The sequence below is a fragment of the Petromyzon marinus genome, chromosome 46, assembly GCF_048934315.1.
Source record: "Petromyzon marinus isolate PM22_M1 ecotype Great Lakes invasive population chromosome 46, UKy_Petmar_22M1.pri1.0, whole genome shotgun sequence".
Taxonomy (NCBI): Eukaryota; Metazoa; Chordata; class Hyperoartia; order Petromyzontiformes; family Petromyzontidae; genus Petromyzon; species Petromyzon marinus.
This window is the reverse complement of record NC_133712.1, coordinates 8,516,803-8,539,186: the sequence shown is the minus strand read 5'-3', so window position 1 is coordinate 8,539,186 and position 22,384 is coordinate 8,516,803. Positions and strand designations below refer to the sequence as shown.

Sequence of the window (22,384 nt, the reverse complement as noted above, 5' to 3'; positions counted from 1 at the left end):
AATGCAGCACCCCTAAGTGTGGATAAGAAGTCACTTTGTTGGGATTTCAGAGGTAGCTCTGTGATATCCGCTTCCGCGGGCCGTTCTTCAATATGCGACGATGCATGACTCTGCAAGAGCTATCGTCCCGTGGCTTGGAAACTGAACGCACGCAAGACAAAGACAATAAAATACGAAGCTGCATTCGGGTCAATTTGACCTTCTGGCACCGTGGTTCGGGCAAAGTCACTTGCATTTGGAATGTCGCAAATTCAAATTCATACTTAAGGGATTTGACGCCCTTAAACATTTCTCCCAGTGGGGTGCGTAAAGTTGGTACCCACTTTGTGGGAAGTCGACAGTGCTCTTGTGAGCGGACTCGCCACCACCATGGGAATGTGGAATTTCCACCATTGGCACGGTGCCACCAACAGAGCTGAATATGATCCCCGCTGCTCACTTGAGGAGGGGGAGACACCTCGACTTGATTAAAGTAAAGTTACCAAACGGCTCGGGTTTGGCCAATGCAGGCCGCTACCGGCGTCCCCTGAAGCATTTACAAAAATCGGGATTTTTGTCGCCAGTTTGAATCTTTTCTCCGGCCTCACGTTCAGCTCGCGATGAACGTGCAATATGGGCCAGGCCTCCTGGGCTGGTGGCCAGGGGTTTGGCAGTGGGCATTGGGGGCCCGTGTACAAGATTTGGGGGGGGGGGTTTCTGCACATCGGCACCGGTGCGCTCACGATTTTGCTTCTCCGCCGGCAGCACGAGGGCAAGGCGTCGTTCGGCATGTCGGTGTTCAACCTCGGCAACGCCATCATGGGCAGCGGCATCCTAGGCCTCGCCTACGCCATGGCCAACACGGGCATCGTCCTCTTTGTGTGAGTAGCCGGACGTGCGATGGTTCGCCCCCACCAGCCCCACCTCCCCCCACCCCCCCCCCCCCACGATGGATTTCCGCACCACCGATTAGCACGGTTGGCTACGTACGGTGCGAAAGAAGTTCAACATATGTGCGTGCGTAATGATGTGTACGCACCGCTCCAGGTGCATTACTCGCTAATGACTTCATTGGGAAAGAGCCACATAGCAACGTTGCCCTCATACTGGCAGACTCATGCAGGACGCTGCGACGTACACCTTGTTGCTGCACAGGGACGGCTGCCGGGTGGAGGGGGGGGTTCCCCTAGGCTAGACTGCAATAGAGAAGTTAACTTGCTTGAGATGAGGTGCGATGTGAGGTGCCTTTTGAGATGTTGAGGCATTTAAGTGCCACTATAAATTGTAAAGAGTTCAATGAGAATAGGACGTGTATAAACGCTCATTGTTTGCCTGAACACATCTTAATATGTAAAGGACCACAGAGCTTTGGGCAATTGTTTATAGGGCAGGCTCCGGCTTGCCGCGTGGCTTCCTGCTTATCTGTGGTTCCTCGGTGCATGTGAGATGCGAGTTTAATGAATGACAACATTGATGAAAAATAAGAATAGGTTTTACCCTTTCTGCAAAATGAAACAGATGCATTAACCACACATACTTGTAGCAAAACAAGCAAAACAAACACTCTTACAACACACGGTGCTTAAAAATGTTTTGAACACTTACATGGGACTATCGTTTTTAATGGGAAAAGAACGGATAATGCACTGTAACATGATAGCAAATGTAATCTTAACAGCTCCAAAAAGTCAAAGAGTCTCCACTTGTTGGCCATCGTTGTCAACACGTGGCCTGAATCTTCTCCAGGTGGTCTCCAGAGCCCGGAGGCAGCAGCACGTGTCACGTGGTGTTCTCGCAAATTCTTAGAAGTGTTAACATTTGTTTGAAGCACCCTGTATATATGCATCGTCTTTAAAACTGATTGGCCTACACCAGAGACAGCCTTCTCTCTGTGTCCTTGTCTCACCGCCAGTGTCAGACCAGAGAACGCCAAAAGGTGAATCTTACATGAGACGAAACGTTATTATGATCGCAGTTTTTTTTGCCTTGTGTTTTAGCCGTCTCGTTTGTGGTGGTTGTTTCTCACTTGTTCTGTCTCGTCATGTCATCGTTTTATATTCTCCATTAGCCTAAATGGTGCAGTGTTTCACATCCTGCACTCTGAACCCGACGACCTCAGTTCGATTCCCGGCCACGGCCAACATCATTGGCGAGTGATATCTGAACCAACCCCTTCACCAACCCACACTGACCAGCGTGGTGAAGTTTAGTCAAACAGCCCTCCATTCATATTGCGTCCAACCACCACAATTCAAATCGAAACGCTTCTCTCTCTGCCTCTCTCCACGCTCTGCTCCACTTGGGAATTCCCTCCCGGCGTCTCCTCTTTTCCCAAATTCTTACGATAACCTCGCTCGATTTCGACAAACGTACTCGCTTTTATCGAGTGCACCTCCATCAGTGCTGTTTGTTGCTGGCCGCTTGGCATTTTTGGGGCCCTTTTGTGTGCTCAGCAACTGTGAGAAAATTTAAAAAGCCCACGTTAAATCTTGACTTAAAGCTTTCGTGACTGCAGGAATTCATATTCTTTGAGTCTTTCGGTAAAGTCAACGTAGATAGGTTATTTTCTTTGAACCTATCCACGTGACTTTACCGAAAGACCCAAATAATATTAAAAAAAAAATCCTACGCGTCAAACTAAAAAAAAGACACTCAACTTTGCTTGGACCAAAGCAAAAAAGCAATCTCAGGCTCTGCCTCTCAGGCCAGCATAAACGTGCTGACGAACGAGGCCTCTCTCCTTCCTTTCTGTCTTATTTGAGCTTCCTATTTTAATTCCTCCCCCCCCCTCCCCCCATGCCTGCCCTTCCCACTCCTGTCCCTTAGAGGGGATTAATCTGCATGGCTCGCGGCTTCTCTAGAAGGTTCTGTCTGCACACTGCATATGCTAATTCCTGTGGCGAGGGAGGCGGAACCTTTGCCAAGGGTAACCGACAAATCCGCGTGACCCCCCCCCCTGCCGCCCCGCCCCCCCCCCACCACCACCCAACCCTGCGTGCAGTGCGCCGTGTGTGTGCGGATGAGATGGGTTCAGTGTTGCGCGTGCGCATATACGCGTGCACACAGCAACAGCAGCGGCGGCTGCTGCTGCCACGCACCACAATCTCGCCGCGGCTCTCGTGCCAGGCTAGGTGCGCTTTGAGGCCGTGCGTAGCGATGGACGCTCGGCGGCAGGAGGTTCGCGTGAGAAGAGCCAGACGGGTTAGTGTGGACGCGTAGACGTGTGTGCTTTGGACGCAGCAGCTCGGGATACGACAAATTCCTACCGCCTCGGTCTCACCGCAGTTCTTTGTGGCAGGCTAGGTGCGCTTTCGAGCCCACATGAATTCTTGCTGGCGAGACGTCACGGGGACAGACCCAGATGCTGTGGGTTAACCGTACTGGGATGACCGGTGTCGGCACCGCCTGCGCTTCCTCCCTGTGCCAACCCGCTGTGCTCTAGCCGCCCGGGACTCCACAAGCTTCTCGTCCATGTGGCTTGGCAAAGTGATGCAGAATAAAGCCAGGAACCGTCCCTGGCTCAGGGGGGGCGGCGACTTCTTTCGCACTTTCTGAGGCCGTGCCATTCCTAACGGGGTCAGCTCCTGATTAAACGAATCAGTTGGTGATTATTCTTTGGGTCTTTCGGTAAAGTCACGTTGGGTAGGTTCAAAGAAAATGGCAAACTATGACGTCTCGGTCGCAATGCAAGCGGCCGTCATCCTTTTGACGACCGCTCATTGTGTTGCCATCGGAATGTCGTCGTTTTTTGTTATTTTCTTTGAACCTATCTACGTGACTTTACCGAAAGACCCAAAGAACATGAATTCCTGCAGCCACGAAAGCTTTAAGTCAATATTTGGTGACTACTGCGTTTGCAGTGGTGCCGAAGCACAAACAACAACAACAATTTCACACAATCGTCGCGAACAATGTGTGTTCCTTGAAAAGTTAAAACAATTTTCAATAGGCAATGTTGCAAGCAATGCACAATGGTCCTTCTTCAAAGCACAAGTATTGTTTGGGCTCATACAGTCGGCGGTGGGGTGGTGGGGGAATTACCTCCTCATGCAAGGCGTGGTGCCGTGAGTCAAACATTGATTTGAGATGTTGGGCCCGGGTCAGTCAAACTCGTCCAGCCACAGCAGCTGCGTGATCCGCAGTCCTGAGCCTCGCCCATTTCCCCTCGGCATCAGGAGAGGGGTGAGGCGAGGGGGCGATGCGGCGGTGGGGGGGGGGGGGATGCCGACCCCAGCTGCAAGTGATTATTGAAATTTTCCCTTGTAACTTTCAACAGCTGAGATCAGGCGATGGTGGAGATTGTGGCACATCGTGTGACGCTACGACATTTAAATTCAGGGTCAAGTTGGGTCTAGTCAAGGCCATAATTATAATATATATTGGGGGGGACATATCCCCCCCAATAATCAAATATGCTTAAAATGCCCCCCCCCCCCAATATATGGCAATAAAATATGTATTTAAAATAAGAATTGCGATGCTATGTAAATAAAAACAACAATTTGCTAAATCTTGGCCACAATATCTGGACTTGTCTTCATATAAAAATGCATAATTTTCTGTTTATATGATTGTGGTTATGGTTGTACTTTATTAATCCATAATCTCTGCCATTACATACAATGAAACAAGAAAAGTTAAAAAAGTGAAAACAGAGCAATGTAATACAATATACACTATTAGACATTATTGTAATAAATAAATAAAAAGTCCATCCCCATGTGTTAGTGAATGTTTTAATATTTTAGGCAGGAAATTAGTTTTCAAATTTAGATTTTTTCTGGGGGGGGGGGGACCCTCAGACCCCCTGGAAGATTTGGTCCCCCCCAATGTTGACTCCATGGCTACGGCCTGGGTCAAGTTGCCCATTGTATTTATTTACTTCTAATTGTTAACCACGCGAGAAGCTAGAAACGTTTCATGCCACGTATACATGAACGGGCCAGGAAGTAGAGTTGACGGAATTTGAACCTTGGATTTTTCAAATCCTTCTCCCCGATTTATTTTAAAACGTTTCTGCGCCAAAACGTAAGAACGTTGGCACCCGGTCTGCCATGAAAAAGGAAAACACTGAGCGGGAACAGCAGTGGCAGTGTGCAGTGACGGGGCCCCTGCGTGCCTACATGGCCGTACGACGAGAGGGCCCTTCCTGGCAGGTCGGGGCAGTATATTTGACCGTGCTTCACCACGCTGGTCGGCGCTGGGGATTTGGCCGGGTGGAATTAATGGACGTTGCGAGCTTGCGAGTGCAGCTCCACGCTGCCTCTCGCTGCACTGGCACCCCGCTGACTGTGACACGCAGACCCAGCTGCCAGCTGCCGTGGCGGCGACGCGGATTTTCGTGGTGGCCGCCCATCTGAGCGCCATCCGGCCTCAACTCCGCTCAGCGCTCTTGAGATCTGATGACATCGGGGGGGGGGGGGGGAGGGGATGCGCACGTTCCTGGTCTCTCGGTCATCTGGACCAAAGTTTTGGGGAAATGTATTCGCGTTCTGCACGATGCTCGTGTTATACGCGCACCTTAGCTGCACCTTTGTCAGGTGGCCTGGCATCTATTTGTTGAGGATTAATGCCACTCCGTCATGTTTTCGCACACAAAACACGCACACACGCAGAGAATAGAATTCACCGCATCGCTGTTTGTAAGACGTCTGGGCTAGGTAGGTGCTGTTAGCGAGCGCCTGCTATGATCAGCGCGGAGGCAGCACGCCCGGTGGTTGCCTTTGGCCTGTCCCAGTGCTCATGTTAACACGCGTTTAGAAACACGTGTTATTTAGAGTATTGTATTTGGCTGCTATACATTACCGCGTTATAAGCCACCTCGTTAGGCGATCATTCGAGGCCAGGTCTCTTCTGCAGAAAGAGCTACAGAGCTCGGTGGGCCTTACCTGGTAAACTAAACATAGCGCAGGGTCGACGTTAAAACGAGTAACGTGGGCACGGTGCGTACTAAAAGCCGTCCCTTGTTTGTGTAGTTAGACGTCAGTGGGCAGTGCAGCGTTGTTACCGTACTCCGCTCGCACCTTTACGCGCTCCCCGGCCTTCGCCAACCCCTCGTTGGCCAAGCGTGACGAGGTACGGTCCGGGTAACCTGCAAGGGGCATGGCCGAGGCCCTCGTCCAACCACGAAAACCCAACGGGCCAGGAAATGTGTTTTTCTGCGTGTGTATAGCGAGACACGTTCGCCACCGCCATTCCAACCGTCGCCCGCCCGCCTCGCTCCGCGAGTCCTGAGGTGAGGCGCTGGTGCAGTCGTCCGTTCGGTGGCGTCGTCGTGAATCCGGTTAGCCGAGTTCGACTGCCGACCAGCGGCCAAGCATCGGTGGCTTCATGATTTATGTCGTAGCATCCACGCCCCACACCCACCCTCTATTCACCAGCGCGCGCAGACCAGCGTGGTGAAGTATGGTCGAGCAACTCCACGGTGACCAACAAGGCACCCGTGGGGTGGCCTTCATCTATCATTAGATCAACAGCAGAGTGCTGTAATTTTTATATATATATTTTAAAATCCATTTGCAACACCAAATTAAACGGTTCATCTCAAGTGCTGGTGGTTACACAAATACATTTAATTGCGAGAATAGGTTTTCCCCTTTTTTCTGGCAAAAAAAAGGTGTCGTTGCTCACCCCGAGCCCTCATTACTCTGATAGTGCGTTGTCTTTGTGCTGTACGCCTCTTGGCGTCCTCTGGTCTAACACCGTTTTGAGACGAGGCTCAAAAGAAAGCTGTCTCTGGTGTGGACCAATCAGTTTCCAAGACAATGCAACATATATTATCATAGTGTGTGTTTTTTGTTTGCATTCTGACTGCAAGTATTGTGGTTAATGCAGACATGATTCCTTGTTAAAAGGTTTCAGTTTGGGGTTTAAACATCTTAACACCTGTTTTGTTGCCAGAACAAAAGGGGAAAAGCTATTCTCATATTTTGTTACTGGCAAAGGAGGTCCCACATTTAATTGCGTTAAGTACGAGTTGTGTGGAACGTTTAAAGGCTGGCCTAAATTTTAGCCTTTTTTTTGCTGCATGAAATAATTTGAGAGAGATCTGTTCGCTCTGGGGGGGCACTTCAGTTTATTTCCTTTGTTCTCACTTGATCGACTTTTAATTGTGAGGGTTACTCTCAATGACGTTGGTCAAGCGATCTCTGCAGCGCGTATAGGCGTGGGCCTCTCACCCTTCATCTTTAATTGCAGTAAAAAATATCGGCTGTGTGTTTTTTTTGTAGTAAGAAGGGGCGAACCCCCGGGGGGGGTTAGATTAAGGTGCCGGTCAAAGCAGGAATGTTAATTTACTATTGGACTGAGATTTTGTCAGCAAAGCATCGAGGGGGGCCCTCGTTTCCGCCAGCATTCAAGCAAGAGAGAGACACGGATTGTTGAATTAAAAAGTCCTTTTGTGACAGGTTGTTGTAGCAGAAAAAACCACAATACCACTTGACAAGGGCATTGTTAGTTCACAATCTTCACCGCCGATTGAAAAAGTCTTTTCACCCGATGACGCCTGGCGAGGTGCCTGACTCGCACGGAGGCCACGTGACGTCCGTTTGGGCCGATTTGAAAAGGGCCACGTTTCCCTGACGTTTGCCGGCCTTTTTTGTTGTTGTTGTTGCCGGCAGTCAAAAAATATCCGCGCGAGCATCAGGAGGTGTTTTTGGGCTTGGATGGAGTCGCGGCGGCAGCGCCCGAGAAAACCCGGGTACATCAAATCGGCGGAATAATATCTCTCGTCCTGCCTACGGGGGAATTCGTCGATTCAGCGTCGGGTGACGTGACTTGGTATTCACCGTGGTTGACGGCGATACGACACTGTACGATGTTAAATGTCACGAGCCCCCCCCCCGCCCCCCCCCCCCCCGTACGTTACCGTACTTGAAGTACGATTGAAATATTTCTCCAAAGTTCTGCAACTGCGCGTTACCCAACACACGTGCCCGTCGTAAGTCTTCAAATCGTTGCAACGTTGTCATCTATAACGGCTTATCGCGCGGGTGCAGCCAGAAACGATGCTGTCTTGTAACCACAATGCTGTCAATTACTCCGCAAAACGTTTTTACCACACCGCTTTTGGTAAATGGGTGTCCGTTATTCTCTTCTCGTGTCAGTTTTTGTAAGACGGGCATGCATCATCACTCTATGACGATACGGTTTCCCGGCAAGTTTTATTGTTTGGGTAGATTATTTTGTGATGTCGTTGCTGCTGCTGCTGCTGCGTTGGAAACCTTACACAAGCACGCTTAACATCAACAATAACTGAACACACATTCGTCAATAACAACACAGTGGCCTTCGAAGAAAGAAAATAATAAATGATAGGTTAAGGTCACCGGCCCTCATGCATGTGCGATGAAGAAGAGCCCGTGTCCCAAATGTCACCCATTATATATGTATCCTTTTAAGGCCACAGTGTTATTGACGGATGTGTTGAGTTGTGTGTGTTTTTTTACACATCGTGTCTATAAATGCGTCTCGTAGTGTCCGCCGTACAGCGGCAACCCTCATGTTTACCCATAAAGCAGTGCGAGAAGAGGGAATATCTTTGCAACAAAATTCACGGTTCGGTTTTTCAATTTCTAAGAAGACAACTGGGACTACATTTATTTTGGCATGTTTTGTTTACGTGATGATCCTTACCAATTGACTGTGTCGGGTAGTGGCGTGTTTAACAACACATTTATATTTTCACCATCTCACCTAAAAAAAACCTTTATTATGGATATTTTTCTTTTTATTTCTTTGTGTGGGGAAAAATAAAAGCACAAGGTATAATCGTAGGTTTCAGAGATTGATTTGCTTGGCAGTTAATGTTCTACTGCGCGGCTGCAACAGGAGTACAGCGTGTCTGGGTTGTCTAGGCTCCCATCCTCCGACCGCTGTTAAATATTTAAAACCCGATCTCGAGTGCCGGGCCGCTGGCCGTGTGTTTTGTGAATGGACAGGGACGGCAGTCGGGCAGAGTACACGGGGCGTTTGTATCTTTGCTGTGTCACTGAATAATTAAAAAAAAACCGTTAAACAAACCAAACAACGGTGCACACTTTGTCTTCACCTCTGAAATATTGTTACTCCTCCACAAAGCATAAGTTCGGCAAAAGTCGGAATCATATCTGGCTTGGGGCACTCAGTTGGTGCCTCTCTGCTGCACCGGAAGGAACTCAACGTAACGTAGTCGGTGATTGATGATGGAGAACTGGGCGATTCGCTCAGGTTTTTTGCTCATTAACTGGTGGTCAGTCGTATGTATGTATGTTGGACTTCTTTCGCACCCTACCTAGCTAACCGTATGTGGCCAATTATCATGGTTACTGTTCCCGTGAACGTCACTCGTTGATTCCTCCAGCAATGTTGAGGACTCGGACTCAGCCAGACGCTGACTGGTTCACGTCATCCACCGTCACAACCACCTCACTGCACATCACAACTCACTTATTCACTCATCCATTCGCCACTCGCTCGCCCACTCGCTCACCCACTTGCTCACCCACCCACTCACCCATCCACCCACCCACTCGATCACCCGCTCGATCACCCACTCTCTCACCCACCCACTCGCTCACCCATTCACTCACAAACTCACCCACTCACCACACTGCAGTTCACAACACTTCTGCTTCTTCCCTTGCATCGCTCACCATGAGATTTCACTCCCATTGCCTCCTTTTGCAAGTTCTCACAAACTCGCTGAATTCAATGAAACATCTATCACATCTTGGGCAGTGCTGTTTGTTGCTGGCCCGCTCTCTGGCGTCTTTGGGCCTGTGCTCCACAAAAGTGACACGATTGCTTGTGTTGCGATCGAAACGTCGCGATATTTTTCTTTATTTTCTATCTACGTGGCTTTACCGAAAGACCCATAGAATCAAAACAAAGACTCGCATTAAGACCCCTTCGCACACCCTGTCCGTTTTTCAAAGCGATTTTACGTGCAGGGCCTGGCTACTGCAGCCAGTGGACTTTGTGCGAAAGCGACAAAATATTTTACACTCTGCACAAGCACAAATATTATCAGAATTCCCTAACAAAAAAAGTACAAACATTGCTGTAGGCAGCTCGCCAGTGCGTGTATGCTGATCTCTGCCAGGCAGTAGCCGCGACTGTGTGCATACGCGAGTTTCAAACCCTTGCTTCCATTTATTCGGTCAACTCGTGCCGTGTTTCCACGGGCAAAGGCAAAGATTCCCCTTTCATGAACCGATGGGCCATTTTGAAGACGTGCGAAGTTTTCAGCGAGTGGCCTATTAAGGGTGGGCACAGCACGCGCTGTGTGCGCGTCTCGGTGCAGGTCCACCAGGCAGGCGGAATCGATTTCAGAATCGGCTCGTGCGCAAATGCGCCGTGGATTGTTAAATCGCGGGATCGTGAGCGATGGCAGCGGCCTGCGAAGGTCTTCATCCAGCAGTGGATTGACCGCGGCACGGTGATGACCGCACACGAGGGAGCGGTGCGAGTGACACCACACACATGCCCAGCTGTCTTTTTCTCCCTTGTACACAGACCCACGAGCAGGTACCAGGCAATCCTGGTATCTTGGGTTCTCACCTGCTACAACAAAGTAGACTCGGCATTTGAACATGTGAGGCTGAGTTCATTCAAAGGAGGGTCGAGCAGCCGTGCAGCGGTTCATGCACTGCGCTCTGCACTCGGTGACCCGAGTTCAGTTCCCCGCCAAGGCTGCCGTCGGTAGCGAGTCATTTCTGGACTGATCCCGGGCACCTCCTATCACCTAACTCTCGCTGCCCAGCGTGGTGAAAACAACAACAACAACCCCTTATGACTGGCAGGGCATGGTCAGCCCTTCATGGCATGGGGGGGGGGGGCTTCATCTTAGCAGTGGATTGTGAATTATTAGTAATTATAATCCAAGGCAGCCCCTGTCCATTACCATATTCCTCTTGCCACTGGTGATTTGCACGGCCAGGGATTGAACCCAGGTCGCAGGACCATAGCACGGTGCAACAAGAGCAGCTGGCACGACCACACTGCGATCGGCCTCGCCCTGTGGTTTCTCCCACCCTGGTCGTCATCAGTGTCGACTCGGGGGTGCGAAAAGCAATCTCAGAGAATCGTTTTGGATGTGACATGACAAGTGGAGCCAGCAGCAGCAGCAGATGACACTTCTCTGTAACCTTTCATGCAACGGCGGTTTTTGACCTCTGGGACCCCGACCCCTGGCCCACCTCCCCCCAAGCCCCCATGCCTCACCCATCGAGAGCCAGTCCTTGATGCTAACCTGTAACTCTTTGTACTCCATACGTAACTTGGGTGATGTTCTCCTGAACCCACTCTGCAAGGTCAAGGTGCAGCCCTAAAAGTTTCGCGCCACTGCTGGCATGCGGGCCTCCGCTAAGAGAGGAATCTAGAGAGTACCTGGCCTATTTTTCCACATTGACCAAATCTCTGGCTAGATGTCGACTAACTGTGGAAACACGTTATATTTATTTTTAAATAATGCACCCGTTCCGCACAAATAACAACCCGCCCAGTGGCTTAGCAGCGTGGTTGGCATTGCGCCTCGGTGCAAGGAATGAAATGGGGGCCCCTCTCCAATTTCTCCCCCTGCCCCCCCCCCACCCTTGCCAGAGCCCAGCGCTTGGGCCCCCTCCCCTCCGCCTTTCGGGGGCCCGGCGCACCGCCTGCACACTCGACAGCTCCGTCACTTAACTCGCCCACCTTGCCCTCTGTGAAACGGGGACCCACTTGGTATTGAGCGGTGCGCCGCTTGCGGCGTGCGCAGGTACAGTTTGTGCTGCTTGGCCACGAGCGGATTTCTGTGCTGGGCAAGGTTGATTACTTTTTATTAATTTATTTACTGAGCGATTAGATAGAGCGCAGCGGCGAAACGAATAACGCCGCGCTGGAATAAACGGCCGTTTGTTCAGAAGGCTAAAAGCGAGGCGGAGAGAAAAAAATATTAATTTTCCGAGGGTTCATGCCTCACATGAGAGGTGATGAAGGAATTAGATGTTCATTAAAATAACTGCAATGCTAATTAATTATACAGCCACCCCGGACAGCCCTCACCGAGTCTCAATAACTCTTTTTTTTTCAAGAGGGCCCTGCGGTTGGGATGATTGGCTGGTTCTATTCGTCCATTGTTTGACTTCATGTGGGGAGAAATCCCCAAGTGCCCAGAGAAAACCCAGCAAGCCTACAGGAGGAGGAGGAGGAGGTTACACTGAACACTGCCATGGCCTGGTTCCCTTGCAGGCCCTCGCCTACAATAGCTGGCAAGCTCTGCCTGGTCATCAATCCCAGTACTAATCAGGTTCCTGGTCACCAATCCCAGTACTTACCAGGCTCCTGGTCACTAGCTACTAACCAGCCTTAAATCCCTGCTTAGCTTGCGACATCTGACCCAGTCGAGCGCATTCAGATTGATTGGGTAATAGCTGTTATTATTAAATATATATATACAGTATAAATATTCGTGGCAGTGACCGAACAAGTAAACGGTAAAGGTGCAGCCCTGCAGTTCTTTTGTTCCCGCCACTGCTCGCCGAAGAGCCTCCGCCAGAGGGGGCTCTGGAGGGCCCTTGTCGAGAGTACTTTTGACCTGGTGGCCTACGCTGGCCCGACCTCATGGAAGAGGTGCGAGCGTCCAATTTTTGGCCCATCCCCACATGACCTGCCAATGGATTGGCTATCTAGTGTCACGCCCGCGTACTCCCGTTGGTCAGCATCCCGTGGTGGCTTTGTCCTCAGGGTGCCTGTGAGGTCACGACGGGTGGTGCATTTACATCGCTCTGTTGATACGGACAGCCATTGTCATTGGAAGTGACAAGTCCTGTGGATATTAAAAATAGCTCACCGTTATACACTTGAGTGCATCACGGTTATACGAGTTGCTGAGGTGGCATGACCTACCCGCGAAGCGTAAGGTTATTTTAGTGCCTTATATTCACGGGACTAAAAATATATATACACGTGAATTGTATCACGTTTGTGATTGAGTCGTTTCTTCAGAGGTCTAAGCGCACAAACAGTCCAACGTCGCCTGTCCGACTCACTGGGGCCCTGGGGTTATAAGCGGATTCGTGGAGAAGTCAAATACGCGAACATGTTTGGAAGGTGACAGCCGTGCCACGTGTACACGAGGCACTAACAAAGCGCACGCCGCTTTGAACGCTGGGGACTTACTTGACTGTGCGTCGGCGTTCGGCAAACCCACGCCAGATTAAGAACACATTACTGCCGTGTTGAAAAGCCGGATTTGTGAGCATCTACACACGTCAACACTTACACCGTCGCGCCAATTCTGCACAGGTTGTGGGCGGTTAATCAGTGAGGACGGGGATATGTGGCGGTCGTGTGTGCGACGTTGCACCGTATATGCTTGGTCATCATAATAGTGGGGTCTTTGTTAGTTAAATGTTGTTAAATTTTGCTTGCTTGTTTTTGTTCGCAGGCTGCTGCTTGTATCCGTTGCCCTGCTGTCTGTTTATTCCATCCACCTGCTTCTGAAGACAGCAGGAATTGTGGGTAAGTGTTGCCCCGGGGAATTGTGGGATTATCAGAAAATTAAAGAACATTACACTTCAGGTATGCGATAATGCATTGTGTGTGTATGTGTGTGGGTTCAGCGCACGTGTGTGAGTGCAAGGGATAGAATGATTGTATTGGGGTGCGGAGTGGTGGTCTAGCGGTTAGCGCTCTGCGCTATGAACCCGGCGACCCGAGTTAAATTCCCGTCTCGCGGCCAACACCAGTGACGATTGTCTGAACCGGTCCTGGGCCTCCTCTAGGTTGACTCAGCCTTAATCGAGATCCTGGTGCTGTGTGTAAATCATGAGCACTGGGCAGGCAAAGACGGCCGGGCGTGGTGCCGGCCACACACACCGCCTCACCGTGCGTCTTTACCACCTCCCATAGGTGCTCGACTCGCCAACAGCACTTGCCCAGAACAATTCTGTTACGGCGACACGGGAGGTCTTTGTTTTTTTTGTGGGATTGCACAGAGCGGTCAGGCTTTCACACGGCTGCTAATGGGATTGCAATCGCTGTCACACACACACACACACGCGGGCACACGCCGCGTGTGTTTGACAAACGTGGGAACTGGGTGTTCAGCCGCCTGCGTTCATGGCGCACCTCCCTCTCTGTTGATTTTCGCTGCCATTGTTTTTCTACCCCTCTTGTTTGAGCCGAACCGCAAATTGTCACAATCTCAAAGCTAGATGTATAAATATTCTTTGATATGCAAACGGATGCAATGGATGTTATCCTGCCGGCATCGTGGTACCAATGGGAAATGCCGGTGAAACGGTGCGAGAGAGCTCTGCCCTCTTCTGCGCGGACCAGAGATCGCTTGAAGGGATCTTAGAGGTAGCTCTGTGATGTCCACTTCAGCGATGTCCACTTCCTCTATCACGGGAAGGCGTGCGCCGCCTCTGCGAGACATCCGGAACGGCCGCTTGGTTTCGACAGCACCGTCTGGGTAAAACCGTGGACGGAGCACAAAACGTTCTCACGAAAATGGACCACAGTGGATTGCGCTCGCGCGCCCCCCCGCAGAGGATTAGGACGGCTGAAGAAGAAGAAGAAGACGCTGAAACGCTGTGGATGTTTCCAGACGCTCTCCCCTATGCGCGGTCGATTCTGAGCGAGTGTCTAGGGGCCCAGCGCGTGGCGGTGGGAGGTGGGGGGGAGGGTGGCGTGCTGGTTGGTGCGCGCTGAGTGGTGCGGTAATGGGTGGTGTGCGTGGTGCGCTGGATTGTGCGGTGGGCAGAGAGATGGGAGAAGAAAATAACTCTGTCCCCTGTGCCGCTGGCGTGCAGGTATCCGTGCGTACGAGCAGCTGGGATACGGGGCGTTTAAAACTCCAGGCAAAGTGGCTGCCGGGTGTGCCATCACCCTGCAGAATATCGGAGGTACGCGCCAATACAGACACGCACGCACCTCTCTCTTGTCTCATTGCACAGAGCCCAGGTGGAAATACATCGTGAGCCTTCCTTTGAACGTAGGCACACATCCGTGCACGTGTGTGTTTGTGCTTGCAAGCATGGATGAGTCTGTGTGTCTACATGTGAATCGGCGGGTACGCTGCGTAAGTGTACTTGCCTCCGCACGAGTCTCTATATCCCGGTGCGAGTCTACGGGGGTCTACGTGACCTTACGGTTCTCTGTGTGAAGCTGTGGGCCTTTATGAGAGTCTGTGGGTCTTTCCCTGAGTCTATATATCACCACGTAAGTCTACAGGCCTCAAGGCGAATGTACGTTTCTCTATTTAAAGCTGTGGGTCTCTGTGCACGTCCAGGCTTACGAGGGTGCACGCACTTCCACTCGTGCCACTTGCATTATTTCCCAGGTCTTCTCAGTGTGCTGCTCACTGTAACCCGGTCGTAAAAAATAAACCTTGCCCTTTATGTGTCCACAACATCACCCGTTGCGATTGGTCGGCTGGACCCAGCTGAGCTTTCTCTCAGTCGCCACCAACCCTCCCGGAAGTCCGTCGTTAATTAGCGACGTCCTATATTTAAAGTCCAGGTGTGGTTTTTTTCCCACGAGTTAAAAAAAAACGTTCTGGTACATTAACGGGGAAGGTCCGGGGGGGGGGGGGGGGGGTGGGGGGCGAGTCGATTGTCCCGCAACTCTTCAAAGATGCCCGCAGTGGTGCGTGGCAAACGTTGATAGGAGAATGCTCGGGCCGAGAGACCCTACGTGACAGCATCCACGTGAAGTTCCTTGAGAATTCATTTGGGTGGAACAGCGCCGCCCTTGTATGGGAGGTATGGGCAGTAAAGAGGTAAAGGCGCAGCCCCCGCAAGTGCCCGCTCAACGCCACTGTTGACGAAAAGGCCTCCACTCGACGGTGCTCTAGAGAAGCCCCTCTCAAGGTATTTGGCCTACTCTTCCAAGTAGCCTGGGCCAGACGTGACCTGCCAATCGACTAACTGCGGCACACCGACGTATACTGCTGGGTGAACAGAGAGTGGGGGGTGGTGTTGAAGAATCTTGTCCCATTGTTTCTACTGCGGAGATGGACTCGAACCGGCGACCTCTGGGTTGGCACGCCCAGTGCGGTGGCATCCCCATAGACTTGTTTAGAAGGTAAAAAAACAAACTAACAAAACAGATTGATGTAAATTCTCACGCTCACCGGTATAAAAATACCACTTGTAAATTGCATTCACGGCTCCAACTATTCTGGTAGATTGGCACACGGATGCCTGGCTGCGCAGATTTGTTTTGCAATGAAGATGATAAAGAAATAGAGCACAAACACACGGACAAAGAGTCCCCGTATAGCCCCAACAGGCTAGAGGAGAAGGGCTGTTAGCGAGCACCGCTGATGGCCTGCACGGCACACGAGGGAGTGGGTGGCCAGCGCCACGCCCGGCCGCCTTTGTCTCCCCGGTGGCGATGTTTTTACACACACCGCTTTAGGTTCTTATTTGAGGCCGAGTCGAATCTAGCGGGGGGGGGGGGGGGGGGGGGGAGGCCTTGGACCAGTTCAAATATTCTCCACTGTCATATACTCACACACACTCCTAACCAACAAACACACACACACAAACACACACATAAACACACACGCACACAAACACACACCCACACCCAAGCGTAGATAACAACGGAGAAACCTCACAAGCAAACAAGAAAAACAGAGACGAGCAACAGGACGGACAAACCTCACCGACGGGGCGAGTGGGTAAACACGCGATCGCAAACACTGGGACACGCCCCCGCAGGAGATCAGAGAGAGCTCCCCGCTTAACCTTGCCAACTGTGCCAGAACATTCCCCGAGTGACCACACATTCGCGCTGGCGCTGCAAACGGCAGCACCGTGGTCGGGCCGAGGTTGGTCGGCCCCACTTGCTGTAGTTCACCCACCCACACCATCGACTTTACCACACACCACTTACCAACTCACCACGCACCACTTGCCACTGATGTTTTCCCCCCAACGTTATCGCCGATTGTGCCGTCGGCATCGCCCCATGAGGCAACGCAACCTCCCGGATCTATCGCGAGTGCAAAGCCTCCGTGTTGGAGGACGGCCCACGGAAGGGGACATCACGGAGCTACCTCTGAGATTCCCTTTCGAGTGACCTCTGGTCCACATACACACAGAGTAAGAGGGCAGCACTCTCCCACGCGCTCTGCGTATGCGAGTGAGGTCGTTCGCACGGCCGTCGAACTGAGATTTGAATCCTCAGAACCCGGATCGTTGCCTAACTACGTCGCAGAAGCAACATTTCCTTGCGAGTATATAGTCTTGGTTGTTTCGTGCGTCGTCAGTGACCGGGACAAATCAACTCGCTACACTCGAGGGCCCCATCCCATCACAGGCAAGGCCGCCTGGAAGTAAAACCAGGAGCTGGACAGTGCCAGTTGGGCACCGTGACTTCAGAGCTTACCCCGGTTAGCCGCTGTCGCTACGATGTGCGTGACTGAGAACCCGCATCCGCTGAGACGACGGCACGCTTCAACGGATCGCCGTGCAACTGCTACCCTTTGCGCAACGACACCACCACCACAAAGTTCTTTCTCGTATGACCATGCAGACCGTTGAGCCAAATGCTCGTGGTGAGCACCTATGAATATATAGACAATAACAACAACGGCGATTCGCCACTCAGTGGCGGTGACGTCACCGCGGCGCCTGTGCCAGGCTATGTGCACGTTGAGGCCACGTGAAGTGTCGAACGCCCGCTGGCAGGAGGTCACGGGGCAGGCCCAGGTGCCACGGGTCGACTGACTGAGATGAGTGGCCGATGCACCACCTGTGCCACTTACTGTGCCAACCTGCTGTGTTTTATAGACACGCGCACACACATGGGCACGCACACTTGTGGCGCCTTTAAAACCCACAAGTGAGGTGCGTCCTGTAAAAAAAACTTGATAGCCCGCTTATATATTTAAAGGTAAACGTATTTTGCGCTGCAAAATTCCCCTTAAACCATGGCCATTTTGTGGCTTACCAAGGTTTCGCCTGCAAACCTTATTTTCAGAAATGTCTCGGGCATTTCCCTTACATCGAACACACACGTACTCTCGCACGTGTGCGCAAACTCGCAAAGGAACGTGCGCACGCCTACCTTTGTCGTCGTCAGCCTTGATCTATCCACTGCTACATGAAGGCCTCCGCAAGTCGTCGCCATCCCTCGTGATCACCCGATGTACCAATTAGTCCATCTCCTGCTCACGAGCTCATTTTGTCGCTCCATCTGCACTGGGCTTTGGCTTACAAAAGCTGACAATGATAGGGCACATTCAAGAATTGCGCGGCTTCATACTTTGATGGAACACTGCCTGGGAATTCCCGATGTTGTAGGCCTGGCCGGCGAGATAGCCAGGACAGTAACGGCAGTGGTTTCTTGAATCCATTTGTGTGTGCGGCGGTGGTGGTGTCTACGCACGCCCGTAATCCTGCACTGTGGAGGCAAGGGTTGGTGGATCGCACGAACGTTGTGGAACTTTCCCGTGGGCGTCAAGGTGTCATACCCTGGCTTGCCAGGAGAAGCCGGTACAACAAATCTGGACTTCACACAGTTCAATACGTATACGGGATAGAGCGTTGCCCCCTTGCACTGTTGGATTTTCTCCGGGTGCTCTGGTTTCCTTGGCTTCCTCCCACATGTCAACACTCGTGAGTTGGCCGATAACACCCTTCATATATGGAGGACCGCAGAGCTTGGGGGGGAGAATTTGGTGCCGGCTGCCTGCCTGCCTGGCTGCTGCTGCCGCCGCCGCCTTTCCCCTCGACTGTGGCTCCTCCTCGCGTCTTCCAGTCGTTCTCTCACTCCGCAAGCGAGCAGACGCGGCGGCGGCGATGGCGCGTTACGAGTTGACATGAGCACGATTATAATATGATAATGATGATTATTACATGCGTGGGTTTCATCCGGGTACTCCCAGTCTCCTTCCACGTGAAGCCAAACAATTGGGCAATGGAGTTGGCCAGACATCCCAATCGTAGCAGGATCTCTCCTGAAAAGAGAGTCGTGAATAGAATAGTGGATACTGCCAGAGGGGTTTAATGTCTGTGTGGACAGTCAGAGATAATCGTTTACTTAGCAGAAGAAGAGCACTAAGCCGTACTTTATTTAGCTGGGGTCCTGAGTGAGGGTGGGGGGGAGCGGGGAGCTGGGGGGGGGGCGGCACGCCGAGTTTCCAGCAATACCTCGCACGCTCGTTTGGTTAGAGACCAGAGCATGGACAAATGTCAAAGCAGAGCCTTTTATTTAGCTCGCACATTTATTTATCTATGTAGCTTGCATATTTATTTATTTATTTAGCTTGCACATTTATTTTGACCTTATGGGTTCTTTTAGCTTTACTATCAGCACACTTAGAACCCATTATGAATATATTAAAGCACAAAAATAAGTAGTTTACAGTAATCACAAAAATAAGCACAGTATGAATACTGTACACGTGTTTTATAATCGCGAAAAATAACTATGAATTTTTTTTACGGTATAATCACGTAAATAAATACAGTATTAACAATATATGAATAAACACAAATATAAGAGATGCTCACTGAACGACTTCTGTTCAAAGACTGAACGAAAAAGATGGCGAGTGGCGTGAACGTCGTGGGAGGTTTGGGATGAAATCGGACGAAAGAGGAAACCACGCGGACAAAATTTGAAATGTGGTCACAATTGAAAGCGGCCGAAAGAGCAAAGCGACGATAGTCAAGTGGACGATAGTCAAGTGGACGATAGTCAAGTGGACGATAGTCAAGTGGACGATAGTCAAGTGGACGATAGTCAAGTGGACGATAGTCAAGTGGACGAAAGTCAAGTGGACGATAGTCAAGTGGACGATAGTCAAGTGGACGAAAGTCAAGTGGACGATAGTCAAGTGGACGATAGTCAAGTGGACGATAGTCAAGTGGACGATAGTCAAGTGGACGAAAGTCAAGTGGACGATAGTCAAGTGGACGATAGTCAAGTGGACGATAGTCAAGTGGACGATAGTCAAGTGGACGATAGTCAAGTGGACGATAGTCAAGTGGACGATAGTCAAGTGGACGATAGTCAAGTGGACGAAAGTCAAGTGGACGAAAGTCAAGGTATCGCTGTACGAATGAGTCCATTGCCCTCCCTCATCGTCAGAACCGTCCCTGGAGTACAGTGAATCGAGGCCCCGCGCTTTGGGGGGCCCCACGCTTTTGGGGGCCTCTCGTGCTTTAGGGGGGGCCCACGCTTCTGGGGGGTCCCGCGCTTTCGGGGGGGGCCCTGCGTTTCGATGTCACGCCGTCAGATGTAAAATACGTCCGGTTTAGTTTGAAGGTGTCGAGGAGGGGGGGGGGGGGCCCACACGGGGGGTTTGGCCCGGCCCCCGCACCCCGCCCCCGCACCCCGCCCCATGGATGACCCCCCAGCATCGTTAGGTCAGCGTTCATTCCCGTTGGAGGTCCTGGGCCAGTGGTGGAAGTTCCACCTTCCTATAGCAGGGCCAGGACAATCTACGGGGACGAATTGTAGCCCACATGAGAATGGAGTTTACTCACAGGCGGAGGAGTGGTTGAGGTGCCTACTCTCACCACTGGGCCGAACTTGGTGCCCTGACCACCGACAACTGCACTACTGCCCCCCTCTCCCCCCGCGCAGTTGTGGTTATGCATCTGTGTGCGTCTCCGTGTGTCTGTAGTGTGCACCGTTAAGTTTGGTAGTGGTGGCGTGGTGGTTATCTCACCACGCTGAAAAATCGGCGACCTGAGTTCGATTACCGGCTGTGGCTAACCACCAGTGGTGAGTATTCGAAACGGTTCTGGTGCCTCCCCTAGGTCAACTCAGCCTTAAATGACAACCTGCAAGCATCAGTACTGGGGAAATAAAGGCGGCCAAATGTGGTGCCGGCAATCCTTTTGCGCCGTGCCAGCCTTGATAGGCCCTCACTAACAGCACTTGCCCCAGAGGTCTCTCAATGGCTGCACAGGGTGAGGGCGGTGGGGGTGGGATCTTTGCCTTGGTGTTTTCTTTTAAGTTACAATTTGCACAGTGGTGAATACGTTGGCACAAGTTCCTTTAACACATAAATATAACATTATTATTAAAATGTACACGAAGCCAAAAAGTTTGCATCACAGGGAAAAACGCGCAAATAACGCTCCACCCACCCGCCCCCCCCCAGAGGAAAAACAAAAGCATCAGATGTTTTAATAACAAATTATAAGCAGTTTCTTCGAAGTGAGCAAAAGTGCAAGGACATCGCACTTTGAGCCCATGAGAGTCTCTCGGTCTCCAGCTGCCATCTGGACACTTTCTGCACCCCGGCACACCGCGTCCAGTATGCCTCCGGCTACAGCCGTGGCCGCATGTCCACGTATCCCTACTCCAGTCTACATTGGCCACCCTAACAGTAAACAGTATTTCCACCACCCGTCCCCCACACCCTCACTCGCCACATCCACCATACTTGTCTACCGGGCGACCCGCGAAATCAACATTCCGTGAGAAAGTCAAGCCCTGGTCTGGAGCAAATAATTGTCACATCGCTCATCGCGTAGGGCAGGGATGCCAGCTTGAGTTCCGAAACCGGGGCTGGGTAACGGCTTCTATACCAGGACGACGATGGCCACCCCCGCTGTCGCCGAGACCGCCCACCGGGATGCTGAGCCCCCCACCGGAGACTCCACGTTCGGCCGATCCGGCGACGGACGCTCGTGAAACTTGAGCTTTGTATTTCCGGTTAAATAAATAAATAACGGCACGCGTCTGGTGGCCCACGGGCGTGTGTACGGGGGTTCTGCGGAACGGCCGCAGTGGTTGAAGTGAACGGTGTAATGTTTTGGGCTTTGTTTAATACGGATTCGATGACGAAACTTTGACTTCACAACAACGTTTACTCTGCACGTTTCTTGATATTCGCACTTGCCCCACTGCTGGATGGGCGTTCTCCCTGCACCGTACGGTTACGTTGCGAGTTATTTGCCATACTTCACCGCTCTGGGTCGGCGCACGCCTATAGAGGCGGGGGATCGTTGGCGCTGGGAGCGTAGAAGTACAGCACGGAAAATAGATTTTTCTACACTGTTCCATCGTAATTATTTCAAAAGATGCACACTTTATTTGACGCCTTAGAACCTCCCACGGCTCAAACTGGTCTCACCCGGCTATAAATGAAGGTCGTGTGAGTGTGTGTGTGCGTGTGAGTGAGTGTGTGAGTGTGAGTGAGTGCGTGTGTGTGTGAGCGTGTGTGCGTGTGAGTGTGTGTGCGTGTGTATGAGCGTGTGTGTGAGCGTGTGCGTGTGTGTGAGCGTGTGCGTGTGTGTGAGCGTGTGTGTGAGTGTGTGCGTGTGAGTGAGTGTGTGCGTGTGAGTGCGTGTGAGTGCGTGTGTGCGTGTGTGTGCGTGTGAGTGAGTGTGAGTGAGTGTGTGCGTGTGAGTGAGTGCGTGTGAGTGAGTGTGTGCGTGTGTGTGCGTGTGAGTGAGTGCGTGTGAGTGAGTGT

At 51.5% G+C, this 22,384-nt stretch overlaps 1 protein-coding gene across 3 annotated transcripts in view; it reads left to right on the top strand.

Moving 5' to 3' along the window:
• The window catches only part of LOC116952283 (sodium-coupled neutral amino acid transporter 3-like), a 138,009-nt gene that overhangs the window by 85,517 nt on the left and 30,108 nt on the right, over positions 1-22,384 (top strand). For all 3 annotated transcript variants that reach the window (XM_076074154.1, XM_076074155.1, XM_076074153.1), the window contains 3 exons: positions 745-860; positions 13,385-13,458; positions 14,754-14,846. In XM_076074154.1, coding sequence (XP_075930269.1) covers positions 745-860; positions 13,385-13,458; positions 14,754-14,846 — 283 coding nt within the window. The remainder of the gene's footprint in view (positions 1-744; positions 861-13,384; positions 13,459-14,753; positions 14,847-22,384) is intronic.